A 26,406-nucleotide genomic window follows, 5' to 3' on the forward strand; every position below is an offset into this window, starting at 1 on the left:
CTTTTGTAAGTTCTATCTTCATTAGATTGAATTGAAACTTTGTAGAAAAGCTGAAGCATGGTGGATTGTTTTGTGTGTTTGCCACTTCCTCTCAGATGCACATCTTTCTATTTACCCATACCCTCTCTGAACTTAGTGTACATATCTTGTGTAACTTTATACTTATAAACTGTTCATAGGAATTATTGGATATAAGTTTGTATTTAGCTTAAAACATGGTGAGTTGTACTATGGAATGTGGACATTTTTTGTTGCTTGCCCCACTATTCACTTATGTTGTTGAATAATGACCTATGGGCACATTTCTTCTAGTCTAAACATAAAGAAATGCCTATCATGAAAATATTAAGGTTTGTACTTCTTATTTAATTATATTGGAAAACCTTGCATTAAATATATTCAGATTAATAAGAAAAAAACAAATCAATAATTATTTTATCATAACGATGTCTTGTAATATGTATTATGTTAGATGTTGGAAAAGTGCATTATTAATAATTCATATGATACATTTTGTACTTATCTATATGATTAATATGAACATTGTCCATGGTACTAGGTGATCAAGAAAATGATCAATAGCAGAAACTGATCCTTTTGGAACCCTGCTTAAAAGCAACAGGTATAAAGTTGTCATGCAGGTTACATCTATTTTTTCTTCTGTCAAAGGTAGACCATCTTCTAATCTGCTACTCCTCAGACACAAAAATTTTTCACCTATTCTTCATCATTCACCATTTTGCAGCTATATTTTGTAATATTTTTCATTTTCATCTGAATGACTTTTTGGGTATTGTACTTGTATGTGTACTTTTCTGGGCAGGAGGAGTGGGAGTATCACCTAGTGAGCTTTGCTTACAGTTTTTTTTTGTGGTTATGCACCCACTTGCAAAACTTTGTCCATCCATCCATACTTCCTTCCTTTTTTTGAAACAGGTAAAAGGGTTTAGCATGGTGAGATCTATCTGCATTCAAATTTTTGTTTAATCCATTAAGCCATGTTGAAGTTATTGTCCTTTTTCAACGTTTTTTGTTATTTTTAATGTTTTTTCTTTACATAACCTTCTCCTGTGACACTACTTGACCAATTGAAACCAAACTTGGTACAAATGTTTTTTGGTGTATAGAACTGTGGTGGGGATTTTTGATCTGTCGAAAAACATGGCTGCTGTTACTAAAAATAGAACATAGAGATCAGACAGAAGTTTTTTGCATATATCTCTAAATCTGTTAGGTTTAGCCAAATTCTTTCAGTGGCTGAAATGTTCTTATTATTAGGACTACAAAAGTCTTCAGGAATAAAAGTTGTCAGATGACTCCTTGTAAGAGTTATTGCCCGTAAAGGGGAAAAATGACATTTTTTTAAATAGTTTTCAACCAGTATCTTGAAAACTATGATAGACAGAAAGAAACTGTCAGTTTATGAAATGATCCTTATGATAAGACCTACCAAAGTCTTTTTGAATCAAAACTATTGGACAACTTCAAATTAAATTTATTGCCCTTGAAAAGCAAAATTTAACCAGGTGAGGGATTCAGGCTCCTGGGAGCCTCTTGTTTGTTATGCAGAGTGGCACCCATCTCTTATCCATTTCTCCTCCTACACTACTGGATGGAATTAAATGAAATTTTCACAGAATCTTTATTACATATTCCCATTATACATTTTCTATTTTAGAATTTAATCCATTTTACATTGCAAAACATGACTTAATCATTTATGAATATGGGATATAGGGGTACCCATCTCTTATCTTCTACGCATCTTACTCTGAATGGAATTTAATGAAACTTTCCCAAAATCTTCATTATAAATTCCTATTGTACACCTCTTATTTTAGATTTGGATCCAAATCACAGTTATGTTTTTTTTCTGAATTTTTAGCTCACCTCGTCAAAGGTGTGAATGTTCTTAGGGTATTTTTCATAGCACTTCTGTAGGGATTTTTGATCTGTTGAAAAACATAGTCGCTGCTACTAAAATAGAACAAAGGGGTCAGTCTGAAGTTTTTCTCATATATCTCCAAAACCATGAGCAAATTCTTTCAATTGCTGAAATGATCCTTATTATAAGGTCTACATTCAGGCTCCTTGGAGCCGCTTGTTATCAGTATGACTGAATTGAAACTAACTCAAGAAGACAATTTTAAGACTTTAAAAGTATATCTACGGTATTTTCAGCAAAAAATGTATTTTTCATTCTATCTGGCAATAATAAATATTTTATGTTCCCCCTTTACTTCTAATTTTTGGGGGAGGGATATTAACAAAATTAAAAGAAATGCCTCCCTCTTTAGTTTTAATGAAAAAATTAAATAACCTCCTTATGGCTTTACTGAATTTTTGTTTGTTGATCATGGCATTTCTTTAATTTTTTTCAATATTCAATCCAAAGTGCATATACTAGCATAGGTCTTATTGTGTTTTCTGTACAGTGATTGCTGAATCAATTTCTTATTTTTTTAGAAACAAGCAAGAAGTCTGTTTTAGCTGTTTGTTTATTGATTGTTAAAGAACAGAAGACTTTTCAAGATTGTTTAAAGCAATTAGATTCTTCCAATTTGTCTCATTGAGTGTAATGCTTTTGTATGGCACTGAGTTTCTATTGGAAATGATTTGAGTATCCAATTTCATACTGCTATATTGAGTTAGGAACTTAATTTGACCAGGAAAATAATTCCATCCTGCAATAAGCTTTTTATAACACAAACCAATGTTTTTTAGCATGTATTTTAAGCCAATTCCGTTATTTTCATAGTTGGGGACCCCCCACAAAGTTCATCGAGAAATATAAGCATTGAATGTGGTGTTTCTGTTCAAAATCACACTGATGAAGTATTTATAATTTGTCTTTATCTTGTTATCCCTTTTTGCATTAAATATAGGTCTTTGTAAGAATCAGACAAAATGGGAAAAATACAAAAAGCATGCATGTCAAAAACTCACCTACCTGACAATATAATATTTCTTTACTAGTATTTGGAAAGACCACTATTTGAGCACTGCATCACTGGATTTGTTCAGAAATTTTTAAATAGAATGTTAGAAAAATTAGATTTATGATAGTTTTCTACAGCATATATTCATGTCTTTTTTAAGATACATCTAATTTTTAATTTTTTTGCTCTATACTATTCTTTTCTATGGCAAAATTTCCTGTTTTTTATGTTGTAAATAGATTTGAACACATGGAAATGACAACTTTTACTATCATTTCAGTTTAACATATGAAAATTGTGTCTGTGTTAGTTTTGGATCAATTTCAGGCTTTTTTGTTTTTTTTTTTTTAACAAGTACAAACATTAATTAAGCAACCACTAGCAGATCCAGAATTTTTACTTCAGACTTAGCTTTTTAAAAATATTCTGATTTTACTGGGGACTTGGGCTATCCCACCCCCTGGATCAACCTATGACAGTTATTGCTATATATTTCAGAATCATATTCATGGGGCTGATTTCTGTTATTAATTACTTCACCCTTTGATAAACATCCAGAATTCTTTTTGCCAATTTTTCACATCCATATATTATCATCATCATGTATTTTCATGAAGAAATGTATACATATTTATAAGATTGTTTCTGATATATAAAAGCAAAAATTTTATAATCAATTTTCAAAGTAATGTGAACGGTCTATTGACAAAGTAGGGATCGTTTATTTTAATTTCATATAAAGGCATGGTAGATAAGATCAGATATTATAGTCAGAAGTCTGGCTCAAATGTGAAATTGAATACCACATGCAATTATTTTATACATGTACTTTAATTGAAAATTATACAAATGATATGCACTTTTCGTGATGTTTTTTGCAACAGATGTTTCAGCTGTACTAGCTAATGATTGAAAATCTATTTACTATCAGCATGTATGGCATGATTTTAATAATACAACAGATTTACATGTACAAAACTGTGTGATTGTTTAGTTTTTTTTTTATAATTGGATGTCCAGTGTCCAAATGTTTCATTTTGATCTTATCTATAATTTTTCCATATTCCCTATAGTTAAAAGTAATTATAGCAAGTAAAACAATTAACTTCATTGGAGAGTGTTGGTCTTCTTTTGATGAAATGTCCATTACCTGATGAATTTCATGGACAATTAAGAAGGATATTTCTACTTTGTATTATTCTATTCCATAGGCATTGGAATCAATGTTTGGTAGAAAGTATAGATCTCCTTTTCAATTATCCAGTTACCTGGTAATTACCTAAAGCTGTTGATTAGATAATGGTCATTCAAGCAAGGAAAGACCAACTTTATTACCTGAAGTAAACCATTTTACTTGGTATAATTACTTTTTATGACTAAAGAACTTTGAATAACTATGAACAAGTTCAAATTGAAACATAGGGACATGGGACATCAATGAATCACTTTTTTTTTTACTTTTTATATGAACATACCAATTTTTTGGTTCTTATGCATTTCTAGAAGATTGCAAAGAAAGAAAAGTTTTTCATCCTTACAAAAAATTGCATAAGGGTGATTGTACCTGAGTGGGGTACATGTCTGTACTCATCAGATGAACCTGTATAACATATTTGTCCATATCAGGAAAAGCATGTAGCAGGGTTAGAAACTCATTAAAATATGAAGTTGCTCAAAGACAGAAAATGTAAGGTTTTTTACATAAAATGCAGTTTTTTGCTAAGAAGTCAAGTTGTCCATTTGCACCTTGGGTTGTTTTCTTTTATTACAGGACATTTATGAAATTTGATGATTTAATAAATTAATAGTTTGAACGTAAATTTTCCAAATCAAGTTCCTTATCATTCCAAAACCCCGATATTAGGCTTAGGCCCATGTCAAGGTCCAATATTGGTAAAGGAACAATTTGGCACGATACATATAAAAAATTGTATAAAATTCTCTATCATATATCTGCTTGAGAGGCCTTGATATCAAGTTTCTCTTGAGGACACAGAAGGCCTAGATTTCTATACATAAGTCCTTGATATTGTTCTCAGTTTCTGTAAGAAACAGCCAAGATCTTGATATCAGTGTACAAGAACCAAGATATCTTGATATTAAAAAATATACTTCTTTACACTAGGCCTTTTATCTGGGTACAAGTCCTTGATCTTGTTTTTCAGTTTCTCTGAGTAGCACCCTGCAAAACCTTAATATTGTTATCAGTTTCTTTTAGAAGCCTCCAAGATTTTGATATCAGTGCACAAGTTCTTGATATGGTTATCAGTATATCTAAAAAACACAAGACAGTGTTCTAGGATTCCTATTTCCCGTCACTTGGGGCAAGTGAAATTTGGGTCAGGGAAAGTTAGGTACTTAGTTAAACTTTCCTGTGGCAAGTTGAAAACTTCATATGCTGTAAGGATTTGTTAGGAAAGCAGTCATTGACTGTGGGAAAGTGGATTTTATATGGATTTTTCCAGAGGAAACCTCAATTTCTGAAAAATCCTAGAACACTGCAAGACTTTGTTAGCATTGTGCAAAAACTAAGATATCGAATTTTCTGAGAAGCACCAAAATCTTGATTTCAGTGCACAAGTCCTTGATAAGGTTATCAGTATATCTAAAAACACAAGACTTTCTTATCATTGTGCAAGAACCAAGATGTCAATTTTTCTGAGAAGCACCAAGATCTTGTTATTAGTACACAAGAACCAAACAGTCTTGATATCGTTAGTAAGTCCAAGTAGATTCATATTCCTTAATCAGACATAAATGTCACAGACCAGTTGTTTCAAATGGAAGAAATTGTTCTTATCAACTTGTCTCCAACAATGAATGCAGATCTAGAAGCAGTTGGACTCAGTCTGTTTGTCTGTCCATCTTTCTATTAAATTGAGTTTAACTTGCTTAGTGTTAATATATATTTATTGAAGACACTTATATATTGCTAATATGTATGATGATGCAGGTCGAGCATGTATTAGTCTTGGATTTCTGTAAATGTTGAAATTTTTGCTACATTCTTGGTCATGAAATTTTCAAATGAAATTTCCTGGTTTAATTTTGTTTAGTTAAGACATTACTATATCTTACTACGAAATTTATATCATCGAGAATTTGTTTGACCCAGCAAGTCTTGAAAAATATACCACAAGAAAAGTTCACAAAACAGTATGAGCCATAGCTTTTTTCAGTCATGTATATTTTAAAATTTCATGGATCTGTATAATGGTTTCAGGGGCGAGTCGAAGGGTGACGCTGGATGCTGGTTACTTCTCATTGTCCATTGATGACCAATGGACTGCCCTTTGCTGATTGTTTTTTGCATTCTGGTGTGATTGTTATCACTTTTTCATATACCCTGGATCCACTTTCTTTTCAAAAGGTGTGTCAACGCTTGTTGAGGACCTTTTTGTGATCTCTGGAAGAATTTACTATTATGGATTTTGGTCATGTTGTGTTTCATCATATCTATTCCTTTTTCAACTATATGTACTTAATAAATCATGCAGTTTAAATTAAGTGGCTGTCTTTGTAAGAATCATGCAAAATCTGAAAAATGTGATACACCCCAAAAAAGGCTACATATTTTAATTTTTGTAAATAAGTTGTTTTATGGGTCTAAACTATGAAATGTGCAATTATTCATTCAAATCTGCCTGCTCTTAGGAGATAATTAACATTGAAAATCCAATAGATTTTATTGTATTTGAGTGTCATTTACAGAGTTATCTCCCTTAATTTTGAAATCTACAGTGCATTCTATACAATTTTTATCTCCTATGAGCACGGGTTATATGAAAAACCAAGAGCTATTTTTTGTTTACTAAAGGATTTTAAACAAAATATCAAAAATAAAAATATGTAGGCTTTCCAACCATGTATCTTACTTTGCATGATTCTTAGCTGCAGTGCTACTTAAATGATCATGATGTGATGAAATAAAACCCCTTACATGATATTATGAAAATGTATATATATATATATATATGAAAGATGTAGGATGAAAAGCCTTCAAATTTTAAAAGATTGGGATGATACTTTGAAACCTGTCAAAATCAAACCCCTAGTGGACTGTAGACTTTGTTTGATTTATACAGGTGTTTTGTTAACCCAGGTTCAAAGTCCATTTATACTGAGATAAAAGAACTTCAAAAAGTGTCAGGTTTAGACAGGTTTTTGGGTTAATTCAGGGTTTAGTTTAGACAGGTTTCACTGTATGTTGAAAACTGAGATACTTGTAAGGCGTGTCCTTGTCAGAAGTCAAATCTAAACTAACATCTATACAGACTGGTACAGAAATTGAAGATAATTGAGAAAAAAAAGGTTTTAGAATTGTAAAGTACAGATAGAGGCAAACAGGTGAAATTCTTGTATGTTTAAAAGGTGCATTGCATTGTTATGTTATGTCATGTAAAGAAATTAACCATATTTGCAATGTATCTTATGTAATTCATAGAGGTAATCGTCAATATGAACCTTTCAGAAAGTACATATTTAGGGTTAATGGAGGTATTTAATTCAGCAAAATTGATGAATTTATTCAGATTAGATCTCCATTGTCAAGGTTTAAGCAAAAGTACAAATAACAATACATGAAGCTTGGGTTATTAATCTGAAACATTTAGGTCAACAATTACAAAAGAATTAGAGGAGGAATAGTACATCTCTTCTTTTGACCCAATGTTTACATTGTAAAATCTGTCTGCCAAAATTGGACTTCTTGGGGTTATAAAGGGGGTGTTTTCTGTTTTGAGTTAAAGGTATTGGAAAAGGAATTAGGTGAGCAGTAATACAGGTGCACAATTTTAAGGATGTCATCTATGCCTTCAACCAAAAAATATAGAAAGAAAAAAGAAAGAAAAAATTGCAACTGCTTGTTTTGAGACAGATGGAATTTTTTAAAACTGTATTTTATCTGATATAAATAAACGATAATGCCCTCTTCTGATTCTTCAGTGAAATAAACAGGGTCGTTGTTTATAATTATGTAGAGGGCATTATCGATAAACTGACTATTCTTGCCTGCAGTTGAGGGCATTATCAACGTCTTATCATGAAATTGCTCTCTATATTAGCATCGCCTGAATATAGCTGAAATATTGTTGCTCGGGCGTTAAACCCCAAGTATCAATCAATACATCAATCAATCAATAAGCAACTATTATATAAATAGCTCATAAACTGAGAGTAATTTATCATACTCACAGTTAACATCTATGTCCATTGTGATCAATGTTTCTTTTTCTAAAATAGAAATAAAACTAATTTTGGGAAAATTTGATAAGGTGATGAGATTGAGCCTGGTCCTGATATTTTTCTGACCTAGCTGTAAGATGGGATAGAAAAAAATTTCTGGGTTTACCAGCTTACAAATCCAGACTGTTTTGGTATAATTTTATACAACTGCAAAAAAATACGATGGTATCATGCTGTCATCTTCGTGCTTACATGTCATGTCTGGGCAATAACTTAAGTATGAGTGTATAGATCTTTATGAAATTATACCACAAATGCCATAAAACAAAAACAAGTCTGGAATTGTTTTTTTAAGGTTGTGATCTGAACTGTGTAGGACAAAAAAGGGCAAAAAATAAGCATTTTCATTATATTTGGACAATAACTTGACCATAAGTGAATAGATATTTTTTGAAATTGTAGTACAAGGTGCCATACCACATAATTTCTGGGATTAATTTTGGGTGCTGCAACTTAAATTGGTAAGGAATGAGGTGCCACAAAAAGAGGCTAGAAATAAGCATTTTCCTGATGTACAAATAATAACTCGAGTGTTTTTGAAATTTTACCAAAAGTGCCATATCCCAAAAGAAGGCTGGGATTGATTATGGGGGCTGTGTTAATTAAGGAATAAGGGGCTGAAAAGGGACCACTGGAATTCTGGTCATACTCTTTTCCTGTGTCAAACATTTAATCCCAATTGAAATTCAGAGCTGCATCAAACTTGAATGGTGTGTCTATACTTGCCCAAACTGTTCAGGGTTCAATCTCTGCAGGTGTATCAAGCTGTGCTTTGAATTATTTTACTGTACATTGTTAATGTATAAAGCTTTTAATATTTTTCTAGGGTTGCTGGCCAGTGTTATGTAAACAGTATTTTAGAAGTGTGGTCCTACAACAAAACTGCCATAAGTTCTCTAACTCTAGAAGATAAACTTAGAATTGTAGAAAAGAAAGTTGTAATGAGGTATGATGGTACTGTATAAGTACTAATTTTCGCGGTGTACAAATTTTCGCTATTTTCGCAATGGACAGAAAAGGTGAAAAATAGTACCAGCAAAAATGAGATTTAACATTATAGGAGGCTTATCTGTGTTTGATACCGTGAAAATTGATACCAGCGGATATGTTCACTTGACAGAATCCACGAAAATTAGCAACCGCGAAAATTGATACGTTTACAGTTTACTGTGACAGAATAATTTCTCATGGGTATCAGGTTTAGTGATATGTATGGTTCATTCAAATCATGAAGTGCTATCCTCTATATACCCAATAGTATGATATCAACAGTGAAAATTTTATTCAAAATTGCAAAATTCCATTTAGTTTTGACAAACCTCTTAAATATGTACTCTTGAATACACACACCTCCTAGCAACTGATATATTTTGAAGAAGTTTCTCCCAATATTATAAATTCCCTTTTGATGTAATGTCACTTTTCTTTCTTGATAGTTACTTGACCTTTAAATTATATTCAAACATCAACTTGATTTATTGTATAAAGCTATGCACAGTAGGTATCTACATGTAACAGCGCAGTGCTTTATGATATTGCAGTGTGTAGCATAGCCTGATCTGGAACTCCTCTGGCAATTAAATGAATATTAGAATATTGATTTAAAATTTTTTTTATATTGCAAAAGATTCCAAGTTGAACCTACTGTAATGTAGGACAATGTTTCCAAATAATCATGCAATATTTTTTTTCAAATACTAAGTGTAGGTATTTGTAAGAATCAGGCAAAATGGGAAAAATCAAAAACATGTATGTCGAAACCCCACTGATCTGACAATGTGATATCATTCAAAGATATTTTATCTATTTGTAAAGACCATTATTGGACCTCTGCATCACTGGCTGTGCTCAGAAATTTTTCAATAGAATGTTAGAAAATGAGGTTTTTGACAGAGTTATTTGCATTTGAAATGTTCATTTTCAGTACATTTCAATGAACTCAATTTACCAACATGATATGGAAAATCATGTCTGTTTTCCTTGATTCTGATGATGCAAGTAGTCAAATTAAACTTTCAAAATGGTAGATTTTTTTCATACCATGTTTCACCCACTACCTGATTCTTGCAGAGATTGATACTTAAAAAGCTAACAATATTGTTAAAATGCATTCTTACTCTTCTTTGTGAAATTTTTTGTTTGAGACTATATTTCCACTAGAGCAGTTTGAGAATTTATTGCATTCTTACTTTTGTTTGCATTCCAAATTTTGGTTTTTAGTGATTATCTTTGTTTTAGGAATGACTATTATTTTTTTAGGTCTATGATGAAATAACCTCAATCATGTTGTGCACACTAAATAACTTGCGTAGCTGTTACTTGTCTGTATTTTTCAGTCCAATGTATCACAAAGAAATAGATATTTCTACAGTTATTGGTAAGATAAGGAGAAGCCATCGGGGCGACATTACAAGAGCCCAAGGAGCTGTCATGTTATTCTTGTTACAGGACAGTCCAGAGGTAATTATGAGGTTTTGCAAAATCTTCCTATGTGCAGGCTGGTTTTAATGATCAGTGTGTCTGTCAAAAACCTATTCAAAGTTGTTTTTTAGGGAACCTTTAGGAAAAATCAAAGTTTGATCTATGTTTTGTCCTGAAGTTGTATATCCCAGGAGTTATGGGACTTTAGCACATCAACTCTTTTTGCCACAGTGGTGGACATATGGCTACAAGTTATTTGTTTAATTGGTGAATGAAAAAGAGTTATTAGGTTCATTTTAATATAATCTGTCTTCATTGATTAGAAAAATTGAATAGGTGTCCTGTTCTGTCATTACATGTCAGAGTCCACATCAAAATTCTTTGTCAAAGTTAGAAAGGGTGGGGGGTTTATAAGGGCCATAACTACCGGTATGTTAAATTCTTTCAAAGATAACTTACTATGTATCACTCCAACATTTTGTGAAGGATCTATGTGTATATTGGATGCAAATTTCTGTGGTGTTCGTGGTTTTCGCAAACAACAAATTGATTTTTTTTAATGAAATAAGAAATGGTCTTGGATGCACTAAAGAAATCCACAATTTTAAGATTTTGATTTACCTTCACATTATCAATACTGTAAATACATATACAATGTATGTATATACATATTGTGTTGGTGGTCTGCAGTGGTTGATCTAGAGGGGGGTGTAGGAGGTTGGCTCCCCACTTTTTATTGGAAAATTTTCATTTTCATGTTTAAAATTGACAAAAAATGGCAAATAATGTCCTAGTACCCCCATTTTTGAAAAACCTCGACTAGAACCCTTCCTTTTCAAAAAGTCTGGATCCGCCCCCGGGTTGTATGTATAAACGGGACTAGTATCTAGTGATGATAAAATTTTCTCTGTAGATGCTGGTAATTTTTCTGTGTACAAGTACATGTATTATATTTGTTTAGTGTATTACTAGTGCAAAAAAGCATGACAAAACTTTACGTCATCTCACTATGACCTGTTACAAAGGCTGTGGAAATTATTTGCTGTAAATACATTTGTCAATAAAAACTGAAAAATTCAGCATGAGAGGAGAAAATCTAATATGCAGTAATTAATTTGTGCAGCACATTCTTGACTATGATGTTGACCCATTATGTAAAACTCACAATAACATTAAAGAAAACATTGATTTCCATCTCAGTCTGTTGGTTATCAAGTACATTTTTGTATCATTATTTATAAGAATTAGACATGATTATAAAAACTGACAGATTATGACACTTTTTTTTGATAATAACACCATATAATACCTATATACTCAATGTTCCAAAAAAAAAAATAAAACATTCATCATGAAATAATGACACTGCAGAAATTAAAGCATTGGCAAGAATAAGCTTAAGTATTTGTAAGAATTAGGCAAAATGGGAAAAATCAAAAACGTGCATGTCAAAAACCCACTGATCTGACAATGTAATATCACTCAAGGATACTTTCTCTGTTTGAAAAGACCATTATTTGATCTCTGCATCACTGGTTTTGCACAGAAATTTTTCAATAGAATGTTAGAAAAATGAGGTTTTTGACAAGAGTTATCTGCCCTTGAAATGTTCATTTTCAGTACACTTCAATGAAATTGTAACTCAGTGGTCCAGCATGATATGGAAAATCATGTCTGTTTTCCTTGATTCTGATGGTGCAACTAGTCAAATTGCACTATCAAAATGATGTTTTTTTTATACTTTTCACCTACTGCCTGATTCTTACAGGGACTGACACTTAAATATTTTACTAGGCTTATCCTTAGGGTTATTGCTGTATTATTGTTCACCTTGGTTGTTTGTCTGACCGTTATTCTGTCTGTTCGGATTTTGTCTCCATTATCTTGACTCCCAATAGATGGATTGAATTCAAATGTATTGTGTAGCTCTATATAGATGGTGCATATGTTGTAACTAATTTTAGTTTCTGTCCATCATCAATAAATTTCCTGTTTCACTGGACTTACCAATTTTTCAAGATATGAAACATCTGGTGGTATGTCTACCAGGACAAAGTATGCTATTTCATGTTTACAGAGTAGAAAGTAAGTCATCTGCTGTTTTCTGCTGTAGTAAGTGAGTTATTAATTCACTTTACAGCAGATATTGTTCTGGAAAAGGTATAACTTTACTGTTTAGAAGTTTAAATAGTAGGCTGGTTTGCAAAACAAATAAAAAAGTTAGTACAATATGAATGATAAAAAAATACATTGCAAAATTGATCTTTAATCTTTAATTTTTCTTGAAACAAATAGTAAATATTTCCTGTCAAAGTATTTTTTTGGCAGCTGCCAGATTCTTACAGGAGCTAGCCCTTATTAATACTTTTACCTATCTGTACTTACAATTTAAGTGGAAAGAGGATGCCATGGAATGGGAACTTGAGATGGTAAAGCTTGCTAAACAAGGTCATAGACATATTCGAGAGATTTTTATCTATACAACAAGAAGGTGAGTTTGATGGTAAAAAATAATTTGGTTGGTTTTCCATGTTGAAGGGGTATATTCACTAACACTAGTTTTAGGCCTACTATTTTGCAGAAGTTTCAAATTACTATTTGAAATTTTGTAGTTGTTTATTTTAAAGCTTTGATAACTCTGTTTCTACACAGTTTTCATAGAGTGTAAGCTATAAACTACAAAATCTTTTTGTCAGGAGTTGTGATGGTACAAAAAGCTATTTTTGTATAGATATGAAAGAGTTTGACATATGTGTTTAATATTTTCTGCATAAATATGTCTCTTGAAATAGGCTGATATAACACAGTTTGGGTAAATTTTCCTATTTTGCTTTATTTTCATCTACAATTTAGTGCAGCACATGCAGTAACAGCAATTAAACTTTGTTTTGTTAATGAAGACGCTTCTAATGTATTATGCAGTTTTCAAATGTTTTGAAACATTCTAGTTTTGGGGCTGATTTTGATATTTTTCTGAACATTCTCCTTTGCATATGGTCAGTCCTTAAATATTTATTTATGCCAGCAGATTGTTCTGTATTGTCAATTTAATGTTAAAACCACCACTTAAATGACAAAACTCAAATCAGAACTTGAAAAGGGGTCCTGTATACATAGTATAGTTAAGTAAGGGTATAGTCATAATTGGACTATTGTATCTACTTTGAAAGTACTATTATTTGTGGGGTACCAATTTTGGTGGTTTTTGTGAGTAGGCCAAATCCACGAGATTTAGTTTCCAATGAAAAGGAGGTATCTATTGATGTGTCAACTTAAAACCCCAAAACCATGAGTTATACATGTATAGGCATTTGCTTGGAAAAGATTCTATCCAGGATTTGAACCAGAAACCTATAATTGGTATTAGGTTAAATATGTCACAAGAAATAACCAAAAAAATTAATGCATGCAACATCACAACTAAGTCAAATAAGATAATTTTAGTAGGAATTAATGTGGTAAGATTATTGCATGATTAGTCAGACAAAAAGGAAAAATGCATGACCAAGGGGAAGTTCAAGACAGCTCGGTTTTCTAAATTCAGAAAGATGCAATACTGTGACAGTATTATTGTTCATGTGGTACCAATTTTCGTGGTTTTCGTGGGTAGGCCAAACCACGATATTTGGTTCTCAACGAAAAGGAGAATCCCATTGATGTGTATACTGAAAACATCAAAACCATGAATTCAAGAATCCACAAGCTTGTGTTTCTTCCCTAATCCAAGAAAGTTGGTATCCATGAATAAACATACTTTCACAGTATATTCTGAATAGGGGTTTATAACATGGAACAACCGTTTTCTTTATATTATAGTTTTGATGATGAAGGATATGGTGCTGTTAACAGTGATACCAAGTTACTCTCTGCAGGGTTCTCTATAGTGTTCATTTATGTCATATTGACGTTGGGTAGATTTAATCTTCTCGAACAAAAGGTAAGATCAAGATGGTTTGTTTTTTACTTACTGCTACTTGTATTTCAAAACAAAATAATTGCAAAACCTGAGATTAGTTCTTACAAAGCATATTTAAATAAAAAACATACTATATTTTTAGTGGCTATTCTAATATTGGTTAACACTGATTTCTTATATTGACACGCTGGTTTGTGTTAACTTTCACTTACTTTATTTTGGTTTATTAATCCATGTAAAATTGTCTGAAGAACCTGGAAATTCCCAAAAGGGGGAATGACACTGACTGCTAAGAGATGTTTGGGGAGAAAGGGGGTGGGGGTTGGTTTGGTCTGCATCAGTGATTTCTATTTTTTTTTTTTTACATATAATCCATCAAAATTTTCTAGCATGAGGGATACGCAGGCCTCATTCCATGGATTTGCCTATGAATGGATTATTTTTGGAACATGATTTCTATTTAATTGAACCTGATGGTGGAAAATTCCCACAGATTCTTGATTCATTACAACTGATAAGTGAGCTATTTTTAAAGATCTCTGATTTTCTCATGGTTTAGTTTAAACAGGTATTAATTTTTGCTTTAGACAATTCTTTGATTAAATCGTGGTTTGGTTTTAACAGGTTTTTATTGGTTTAGACAGGTCTCTGATTTAATGATTTTTGCTTTTGACAGCTCTTTGATTTATTCATCTTTTGGTTTAGACAAGTTTTTAGTTTACTCACATTTTGCAGAAGACAGGGTCTCTTATGTATTCATGGTTTAGTTTAGACATTTCTTAATGTTCATTTATGACTTTAATCCTCATGATTTGGTACAGCTTGAGCAGCTTGATTGAGGTTCTGATAACAGAGTATCTTACTCTACCTGAGCATATACATGAATTTACATTTGTCATTTCACTCAGAATGACCCCAGATTTGTCTCAGAATAACCTTTTGACGTCAATGAAACAATGTCATTTTGAATTGTGACGTCATTGATCTTTTAGTTGAAGGAGAATTCAGTAAGAAAACAACAGGAAGATAAATAATTTTTGCCATTGGTGTTCACAACTGTAAATACGTCTATTGTTTTGAGTCTGGGTGGAGTCAGAAATTGCTATTCCATATTTATCATATATCTCTGAATAAAAAAAAATTCATTTTATTAATTTTTTTCACCCATCTTACAGTGAAGACATTGTTTGATTTTCTGTCTGTTTGTTACAAAGTTTGAGCTCTCTGTATTTTCCATGTTATTTTTGGGATTGAATGGAATCTCACACTCTTATTGAACAATTTGAAATAATGTGTAAGACTTAAATTTTAGGTTCCCTATCAGCAAAAAATTTTTTAAAAAATGGGACAAACATTGTTTTTGTATTACTAACAAACTTTGATAATTTTTTCCTCTATCTTTATTCCACTGTCTACTTTTTCAAGTTTGAAAGCAAGGCAAAAGCCTAGTTTGTTTTTCTACTCTAAAAAGTCACAACCAAATTAATGGGTTTTAATGAAATGAACGAGTAAAAACATTTTAACTGATACTTTCTTCCTTGACATTTTGTTTAAACTATCAACAGAATCAGTTATTAGTGTAAAACCATACATCCTAATCAATTCTTTCTAATTGAACATATAAGTACATTTGTCTCCTATTTCTATTTTGACTGTGAATATTTCATCTGTTTGTAATCTCTTTATCAATAATGGATCAAATATCATAGTCGTAATGACACACTGACAGATGCTTTAGATATGATATTGATATGATAAAAGCACTTTGGGAAAGGCTATTAATATATTGATTTTTGTCAGAAGATGAAAATTTAATGTCTTTGGAATAAAGCCCCTTTAATAGGTTTGGAATTTCTCTTCCTGTATAATAATTTACGAAAATAGAAACAAATAGATTAAAGTTTTGTTGATGCTTTGATAAGTTGATCCACTTCAGACGGATTCTTGTATTGATTTTTTTTAAAGATGAAAACTTATGTGTCTTTGGAGTATATTTTCATGACTATTTTTTTTGTTCCACTTTGGGAATATAATTGATGGTATAGGAAAGTAATGGGATCATTGATGTAAAATGCAGAGGTTGAAAGTGGAGGTTAACTAAGTTGGCTGATGAATGTAGAATGATAAAACATTTGCACTTATGAGGAACAAAAATATCTGCATTTGCTTTATTTATTGTTGTATTATTGTCTTTAAATATAGTTTGGGGTTTGTTTATTTTTGGCATATTTCATTTGATTAAGGGAGGGTAATCTGAACACAATGAGTGAGGGACTTGCAAATTTTTCCTTGTTTTTGGATTTAGTCAGGAAAATTCAGGGATTGCAAGGGAAGAAGAGTTGATCCAGTCACATGATACACACAATGATTGCTGAAGCCTTAACTTGAAAGAACTTCATTCAGTTGCCATGTGACATCATCAGAAAGTGATCCTTTACATTGTTGTCATAATGTGAAAGCTTTTCCTTCTTTAATATGCAATTCCCATCTGGCCCAATACCTGTAATGAACTTCGAACTGAGTCTTACAAAAAACAATAGTACTACACAGACACAACATTGTAACTGCTTTATGGAACTAGTGCACAAACATCATCACCACTAGAAAACTAGAATGAAGTGTAACTGAGATTTTACAATAGTTGGATCTGCATGACACAAAACATGTTAAATTAAAGATAAACTTGATAGTGTAAATAGTGCCAGTTTCTTGGATTATTTGTTGGCATGGAAGGCATGTTACACCTTTCTTCGGGGTTACAAAAATACTGAAAGAAGTAATCACACATACTCCCCCGATATTTTAACTGGAGTATTGGAAGTCTATCCTAGTGGAGGTGAATGGTCCCTTTTATCCAAATGAATAATATGGTTCAAGCTACAACAAAAAATTTTAGTGCAAAAATGTATAGAACCTTATGGAATCAAAAATTTTAGGGCTTGGGCCATCTATATGATGACTCATTGTCTCCTTTTTCTTCTAGAGGAAGTGTCAATTTTTTTCTGCAATCATTTAATGTTTGTTCAATAGACACTCTTTTCTGTCACATGGTGACGAACCTCATATGGCAGTCTGACTAATTATTATATACTGGGATGACCCTATTTTTTCAGTTTTTTCAGTTTTTGATATGGCTATTATGATAGTAGCATATATATTTGTAAGATTATCAATATTCATATCTGCATGTAGATATGAATTCTATGTTACTCTTAGTATTATAGTTTTTTTCTTGTTTGAAATAAAGATGTGACATTTTGAACCTGTTGAATGACTGTTTGAGTAGAATATTTTTAAACGTTTTTTATTCCAACAGACTATAAACATTGGGGCCTGGTTTTATAAAGAATCTCAAGTTGAAAATTTCCTCAACTCAAATTTCAACCCATCAAAACATATGAAATAGAAAATTTCAGCATTTTTTTTGAGAAACCCAGGTTAGATCCTAAAGCCATATACTTTAACAACAACAAGCAATATTTTTTTTTAGAGATTTTGGTGGATATTGTTGTTATAAATGTGTGTTTTTTTTATTTTAGTTGTATCTGTCCTTAGCAGGACTACTTGTAGTAGGACTATCTATAATATTTGCCTATGGGCTAGCCATGGCGTGTGGTGTTATTTATGGACCAGTCCATGCTCTGATGCCATTTCTACTGTTAGGTGAGTTTACAGTTCTTGCCTATGAGTGATGTTGTTATTATATTAACCAGTCCATGTTCTGTTGCCTTTCTTTGCCTTGGGTGAGTTTAAAATGGTGTGTTTAAAGATTAGCATTGGTTTCAAAATTGGCTTGTGGTGCTATTTATAGCCAGTTTGTGTTAAAAGAGGATTTAAAAAAAAATGAAATTGGTGTATTATGTAGTCATTTTTAACTACTGGTGAGACCAACAACTAAAAGACAAAGTATGGGACAAAAAATACAAAAACCAAAATAAAACATTGAAAAAGTAACGCTGAAAACATAAAATGATTTTAAGTTTATTTTTATATGCACATAATTTATCCACCACTTCATTTTCCTCTGGATATAGCTAATAAATTGCTCAGTTTTTTTTTCTGTATGAATAGAGTGGGTTTTCATGGGTTTAACAAAAACTGCAAGCACCAAATGCAATATCTGGCTCTAAGTGGTGATACAGAACAAATCAGGGTACACTGGATGGATCCAGGATTTCAGGATAAAAAAATAATTAAAAATTTTAAGAAAAGTCAGTTTTGTGAAAAATCAAGATTGTATGCAAACAGAATATTTTTCTGATTTTGTAGGACATGAGCTGAGAATGTCCATCATTGATTTGTGATTGATGCAATCATATGATAAATGATCAATGTTCTCCTCCATAATATCACAGCGTAACTTCTATTGCATATAAAACTACAATCAAACCAGTAATCCTTTTCAATCAACTATTTACTTTTGTATTTATGTAAACACCATCTAAGAAACATGACAATTCATGTCCTGGGTATTATGTTACAATTAATGAGTTAATACCTCAACCTTTGACCAACTCAACAGGTCAGGGCATGTAATCATCTCTTATCGTGTGAGAAGTAGATATGATGAAATAAGTCAATTGAAAGTGATAAGTGTAAACAAATAAGGATATCTGACAATGTTTTGTTAGGTTATTGCCCTTTGAATGTTTAGTATGGTTGTGTTGCCATGTTTTTGTTTGAATGTAATTTTTTGTAAGAATCAGGCAAAATGGAAAAAATCAGAAACATGCATGTCAAAACCCCACGATCTGACTATATAATTTTGCTCAAGGATGCTTTCTCCATTTTAAAAAGCCCACTATTTGATCTCTGTTTCACTGGATTTGTTCAGAAATTTTTCATTAGAATGTTAGAAAAAGAATGTTTTTGGCCTAGAAATGTAATTTCATTGCAGGTACGAGGACACAATTAATTTCATAGTGCATTTCAACAGATCCTATCTTGACATATAAAAAAAATTCCACTGCTTCAAACTCAATAAAACTTTATCAATATGGAAACATTTATAAAAGCAGATTCCTATAAGAGTGCCAGAAAAATTCACCATCATTTTTTATTTTTAGCAAATTTGCTTCAGAGACCCCGTAGACGTGAAAAGTGACCACTGCCAAATGTCCTCAATTTTTACTGTCTTCCATAGGACCAAATCACAACTTCTAGTCACAACTTCATATCTAGTGTTTCTAGAAAAGCAGAGGATGCTTACCCTACGGGTGCACCTGGTCCATGCTCCCAGTTTTTAGTGGAGTCCGAGTTGCTCATTTGCTTTTGTTACTTTGTATGTATGATTTTAGTTACTTTATGTTCTTTGTTGTGTATGTCTGTTTTCCATGTCGGGTCTTTGTCCCTTGATTACATTCTTTCGATTACCGCTATAACCTTGGTTCCTTTGATTACTCTTCCACATAAACTTATAGAATGAAAAAAAAATCCCTCGTAAATTTGATCCTTGCCCTACATTTATGCAGTAAAATACTAAGCAATAAAGTTTATGACAGCATGGAAAAAAAATCAGGAAGAAACACACTTAAAAAAAGGAACTATATTCGTATACAACGAAAAGTCAAGGGGAATTAATTGTGATGTCATACCTGCATTTCAGTGGAATAATACCTCAATTTACCAACTTTATATGGAAAATCTTGTCTTTTTTACTTGATTTTAATGGTGCAAATAGTCAAATTAAACTTTCAAAATGGTTGTTTCACCAACTGTCTGATTCTTACAGAGACTGACACTTAAGTATCAAATTAAGCATGATACCATCAATGTGTATGTTGTAATCATAATAAGCTTGGGGAAGTCAGTCAAGTTGTTGTATGAAAAGCTTATCAATATCTTTGAAGTGACTAGAAATATAAGATTTCTTTGTACTTTGTAATTCAAGTTAAAAACAAAACTTAACCATTGCAAGTAACTTAGAAACTATTCAGGTTTAGTGATGTCTGAACTGCATATATGTTAACATACATTGTAAGTAAAATATATATGGAGTAAGTTTTGGATTAAAAATTCTATGTGACAGTTATGTGGAATATGATATGAGACAGGTGTAACCTGTAAAAGCAGTGGCAGATCCAGAGGGAGTGCTGGGGGTTTGACACCACCCCCTGTTTATTGGAAAATTTGTCATTTTCATGTGTAAAATTGACAAAAATTGGCAAATAACGTCCTAGCATGCCCCCCTCCCCATTTTTGTGAGAAACCTCAGCTGTCGCCCCTCCTTTTCAAAGTGTCTGGATCCGGCCCCCCAAGAGGATGCTGTCACTATTGTTGGCAAAAGTATTTTACCAATCCATGTAAAATTCAAACACAGCCAGTGGTACAGGTGATAATTCATGGTGTAGAAAAACCCACATAACAAACAATGCTTTTTTGGTCCACATAATCTTTTCTTTAGTCAAATATGTATTTTTGAGAAAACCATTCATTCATCTCCCACTTTAATCAACCAAATCAAGAACAGTAACTCTTGGAATGTGCCAATTTCATGCACAATCTATATTTTTGTTTATCTTAAAATTCAACAACCCAATGACAAACTAAGGCTGTTTTATAAACACTGATAATTAATCAATTAATTTCAATTTAGGTTTTGGTCAAGTCAATTAGGTACTAAAACATCTACATTTGAAATGTGTGCATATCTTCCCCTGGATTAGATGCCTCCATTTTGACTGAAATCAATTGTAGTGACCCACAGATCAAAGATTATTTCCAATAATATATTTCTGTTGAGAGGACTTAATTTTCAATTACTGGTATTCTAACAATCTTATGCTTATGAAATTATTTTTCAGGCATTGGTGTTGATGACATGTTTGTGATTGTTGAATCATGGAAAAATTTGACCTATATAGAGCGGAAACTTTCATTGGTACAGAGAATGGCCTTGACCTTGAAAAGGGCTGGTGTATCTGTAACAGTGACATCAGTGACAGATGTGGTTGCATTTGCAGTAGGGGCGTCAACGGTAATTGAAGTACTAAAGTATCGTTAAAAGTGAAATTGGTTTATTTCTTTTTGTAATGCATTATTGCAAACACTACAAAAATGATGACATGTTCATCGATTGTCTCTGAATTGTAACAGAAAGGAAAACATTTAAAATCAGCTGTATTTGAGCCTTTGAAAGTTCTGCAAATACTTTTTTAGAACTTTCAAACCAATGAGAATAGGGACGTGAGATTAGATCACGTGATTGTTTATGTATACTGCAAAAATTGCAACAGACATGTACATTTTTTGGATGTTAAGGACCTAATAGAGAAACATGTGAAAAAAGGTTAAGAACTGCAAAAAAAGAAAAAAAAAATCCTGAAAAACATATGCCTAAAAATTCCCTGGCAAGATAAGTTTTACATACGGTCTTCTTACTTAAAGGTACATTTATAAGTATTTCATATGATATTGTGAAACAATAATTTTAACCCTTGTTGTGCTGCACCCTGACCTGTCCGGAATTGGTCCTGTTTCCGCTTTATTGGTTCTGGCAGTGTTAATCTTAGTTCAAGAAGCAGCAGCAGCAAGCAGCACTTGACTGTGCTTTGAAATGAGACTATCTGATATAGAGTTTTTTTAAAAAAAATAATGACTGGAGAGCTGAAAAAAGAGGTCATGAGTTCCAATGCCCAAAAAAGTGAGATTGTTTAGAAGGTAGGGTTAATTTTTCTGCCCCTTGCCAGAGCAAAATTGATCTATAGTGCTTTATTTTGTCTGCAATCTAAATAAGAATGATGTCTCTCACCACTATTTCTAAGTCGACCCCTTGTATTGACTTCTTCCGGTTTTAGGCCAAATTGAGGCCAAAAATTGGAAAAAATCCTCATTTTTAACACAAGTGACCCTTCAGGGGACTCCTGACCTTCCACTTATGACTAATGAATCTGGCTTCAGGGTCTTCATGGTGTATAAGCTGTGGATGAATGTGCTGGTTCCTATTTTGCTCCTGTTGAACCCCAAATGTAGCAAAAAGTGGCCAGAAATGGACAAAAATGACCACTTTCGAGTGACATACCCAGTTTACTGCTTTGGCCCAAAAGGCCTCCCGCGCTCCCTCCCACCACCTCCTCACCCCATCCACCGCACCACGTGATCACCCATCTTTAACTTATATATAACAATCAGCATCAGTACCATTATGCAACTAATTTGCATATAAATTGCATAAGTTTGCGAAATATCGAAATCTAGACATTTTTTCAGAATGATTCAGCAAGACAAGGTTAAATACTGTTTCAGAAAGACACACTTTTCAACACTGGTCCTAAGCACATATTTCCGTATGTTTTAACACATTTTAAATAAATATCACATCGTGCAATTTTTCGTTTGTTATTCAAATTTGGTTGTTCCTTGTTGTACATATAGTATAGTCGTATCTGAATGTCTATAACATTGAATGACCTTCATTTCTAAAAATAGTTCACTGTGGAAGTACTCTTATTTGTGGGGTACCAATTTTCATGGTTTCGTGGGTGGGCCAATCCAAGAAATTTGGTTCCCAATGAAAAGGAGATTGCCTTTGATGTGTATACTGAAAACCTCGAAACCACGAAATCAAGAATCCATGAATTTGTGTTTCTTCCCTTATCCATGAAATTTGGTATCCACGAATTTAAGTACTTTCACAGTATACTAATCAAGCACACAATTTATTTACAGGTTATTCCTGGACTCAGTGGGTTTTGTATATATGCATCTTTAGGAATTCTGGCTTTATTTTTACTCCAATCAACATTTTTCCTGGCCTGTTTTACACTGGATCAGAAGAGAGTGGAGTCTAACAGAAATGCCATTATTTGTTGCTACCAACACAAAGATTATCAGATAAATGAATGTAGCAAAAAAGATTTGGGCCAGACTTTCTTTAAACATTACTATGGACCCTTTATAATGCAGTTTCCTGTGAAGGTAAGGTCTTTCAATTTTTTTTTGGAATTTTACAGAGGAAAATACCAAAATGAATTGTTTTCTTGCCATGTAATGAAAGGAAAAAATATTCAGTGAGGTGAGACTGTCAGTTCATTAAAAAAGAACAAGGATTTTTCTTAGGAAGAAGACAAATTGTTGCAAAAATAACTATTGATGCCAATGTATATAGACAAGGCAACATACTGTATTGGTACATTGATTCACAAAAACTTTTGTACAATTCCGCTTAAGAATCATGCAAAAGTGATTCTTGCATATCTTTTGCCTGAACATATTTTGACTGGAAAGACTTCAGATTGCCATGTAGACATTTTTTCAAGAACGGCAGTGTCAAAGAAAGTTTAGTTATTGTATACAGTTTTGTAATATAACAAGTCAAAAAATTATTTCATAGTATACAGCATTACAAGGGAAACAGGCATTGGAGCAATGTTGTATTGCTACTCAAGACTATAAGTGATGAATCTCCCACTACATGATTTTTAGAAGGAACTGTACTTTTGAAAATTATATAACTAGCTGATTTTGTGTGAATATACATGTACATTGTTCTGTTCATGAATTACATCTTTACCAGAACCACATTGGTAATATGTATCAATGTGCAATTGATAATGGACCCTTTGATTCAGGGATGTATAGGGGAGATTAAACTATGTCTTAGTGTATGGCTTGTAGAAATAAAATAATTGTATATAAGATTTACATGCCATTATGTGGGCTGTTGCATCCATTACAAATTTGTTCAAATTCAACCAAGAGAGTATTGTCTCGTACAAAAAAGTATACAATATTCTAGATTAATCAAGAAAATATAATCATCCAGATATTCATACTATATTTCTTAGTTGAGGAAAAACTGTAATCAATCTATCAATCATTTTTCAGATAATAATAATGATCATAACGACTGTCATAGTTGCGATAAACTTGTATGGTTTTATACAGCTCCGACAAGACTTTGATCTTACCATGTATATACCATCAGATTCCTATGCACATCAATATGCTAAAGCACGAGAGGAATACTTCCCGTATCATGGGATTGATGCAGCTGTTTATTGTTGTAAGTTTAATCAGCCTGATATAACATTATTGACTGCCATTATAGTATTTTACATGGTCAACAGGTTTTTCATCATGTAACATTCCTTTATTTCCTTTTTATGATCTGTTAATCATTAATTTAAAAAAAAAATTTCAACCAAGGATGTGTTGTTTTTTCTTCACAAATGCTTAGTTTTGCCTATCAAATTCATATTTAAAATTTATACTCTTGTTGGGATGCATACTTGTGAAAACACTAAGATAACACTAATGTCATACTTTATGGCAAACAGAAACCCCTTTCTCTAAGGTTCATAGGGGGTAATAAAGAAAAAGAGGGACCCTTCTTGATATTTGACATACCCAATATAGTCCTTGAGGGTGTCAGTATGAATTATTTTACAACATTTATCCCTCCAAGGACCAATTTTGATAGGGGCACTCTTGCTAGTAATGAAATCTACAACTGGTGAGCTTCAAGGACATTTTATTGTATTGTATGGTAACCATGTGATCATCATCAGAACATATCGTAGTAGCCAAACTAGAGTACAGTCAAACCTGTCTTATGTGACCTTCAAAGGGAGAGCAAAATCATGGTCTAGTTAATTTCACATAGGAGGCACTATATAGGAATATTTTATTCATAGTGTTTTAAGACAGAGCATTGCTGAATACAGGTGGTTGCTAAGACAGGTTTGACCGATATGCATTTGTGTAATTTGTGTATGTGCCTGATTATTTTTAGATATTAATACTGAAGCAGAAGTAGGTATTGTAGGTAGGTTTACTTGTATTCCACAGGATTCTTTGCTTTGGTTGACACGGATTGACTTTCTTCACAGATTTCTGATTTATGCATGTACAGGAAGCCCCCCCTTTTTTTTTTAGATTTTTGAATTCTGTGCATTTGGCAAGTGCTGTATTTGTGGAAGTTTTCATGGCCAACTGTCATTTTAAAGACTTAAAGTTGTTAGTTTTAAAGAAGTAGAAAATAATAGGATACAATACCTTGTACCATGCCTGTTAACCCACCCACATTAGGGGAAGGTCTTCCACAAAATGAAAATATAAAAAATTTTGAATCTTACACATAAAAATGTAAGATTTTTTGGAGGTTTTACTATATTTTCTAAAAAATTGAATTTTTACATGAAAAATTTGCTTTCACATGAAAATCTCCCACATGAGGCAGTGTCAATGGGGCAGAATCTCCAACATGAGACAGTGATAATGGGGCAGAATCTCCTACATGAGACAGTGATAATGGGGCAGAATCTCAAACATGAGTACAGATATGCCTAGTACTCAGATTGCTAATATTCATGGTACATGTATCTGTATGTATGCAATCTTTACTGTAAATCAGTTTAATTTGGCAGATACTATTTTCATTCTTTATGATGCCAATTCATTTTCACAGCTTTTTTTTAAATTTCTGGATTAAAACACTCTCTTACATGTATTCAATATGAGTGGAAAGGTTTTCTTTCACACTCTTTTCTTGCCTACAAAATTAGCAACAACAAAAAAATAAATTAATTTGAGATAAATACTGTAATCTGATTGGTTAAAATAATTTTGTTATATCTCTATGGATAAAAAAAATATTGACATGCCTCTATTCAGTTAAATCCAGAGCTACTTTTTTCATGTTTAAAGATAAAAATATGTTTTCAAATTAATTTATAAGAATTGGCTGTGATAAAAATTTTGTCTATTGAAAAATAACATAAATTTTCCATGTGCATATTTTGTTTATTGCACTTTGCACAATAAACAATATGCACATGGAAAATTTATGTTATTTTTCAATAGGCAAAATTTTTATTATTGCCAATTCTTAATTGTTTGGGAAAAGTTAGTGTACGGTATACATTGTCCAATTTTGGTACCTTTCTC

General features: G+C 32.3%; 1 protein-coding gene across 2 annotated transcripts in view; it reads left to right on the forward strand.

Moving 5' to 3' along the window:
* The window catches only part of LOC148628702 (patched domain-containing protein 3-like), a 63,822-nt gene that overhangs the window by 4,076 nt on the left and 33,340 nt on the right, over positions 1 to 26,406 (forward strand). The window contains exons 4-12 of one of the 2 annotated variants that reach the window (XM_088592850.1): positions 9,010 to 9,129; positions 10,520 to 10,643; positions 12,998 to 13,095; positions 14,421 to 14,541; positions 18,060 to 18,183; positions 21,324 to 21,496; positions 23,188 to 23,436; positions 24,346 to 24,523; positions 25,253 to 25,285. In XM_088592850.1, the coding sequence (XP_088448976.1) occupies positions 9,010 to 9,129; positions 10,520 to 10,643; positions 12,998 to 13,095; positions 14,421 to 14,541; positions 18,060 to 18,183; positions 21,324 to 21,496; positions 23,188 to 23,436; positions 24,346 to 24,523; positions 25,253 to 25,285 (1,220 nt within the window). The remainder of the gene's footprint in view (positions 1 to 9,009; positions 9,130 to 10,519; positions 10,644 to 12,997; positions 13,096 to 14,420; positions 14,542 to 18,059; positions 18,184 to 21,323; positions 21,497 to 23,187; positions 23,437 to 24,345; positions 24,524 to 25,252; positions 25,286 to 26,406) is intronic. The other variant, XM_088592859.1, reaches the window with a different exon arrangement.

The sequence above is a fragment of the Perna viridis genome, chromosome 1 (genome assembly GCF_037379345.1).
Source record: "Perna viridis isolate PV_CMFRI_1.1 ecotype Kerala chromosome 1, ASM3737934v1, whole genome shotgun sequence".
In the NCBI taxonomy this organism is placed as follows: Eukaryota; Metazoa; Mollusca; class Bivalvia; order Mytilida; family Mytilidae; genus Perna; species Perna viridis.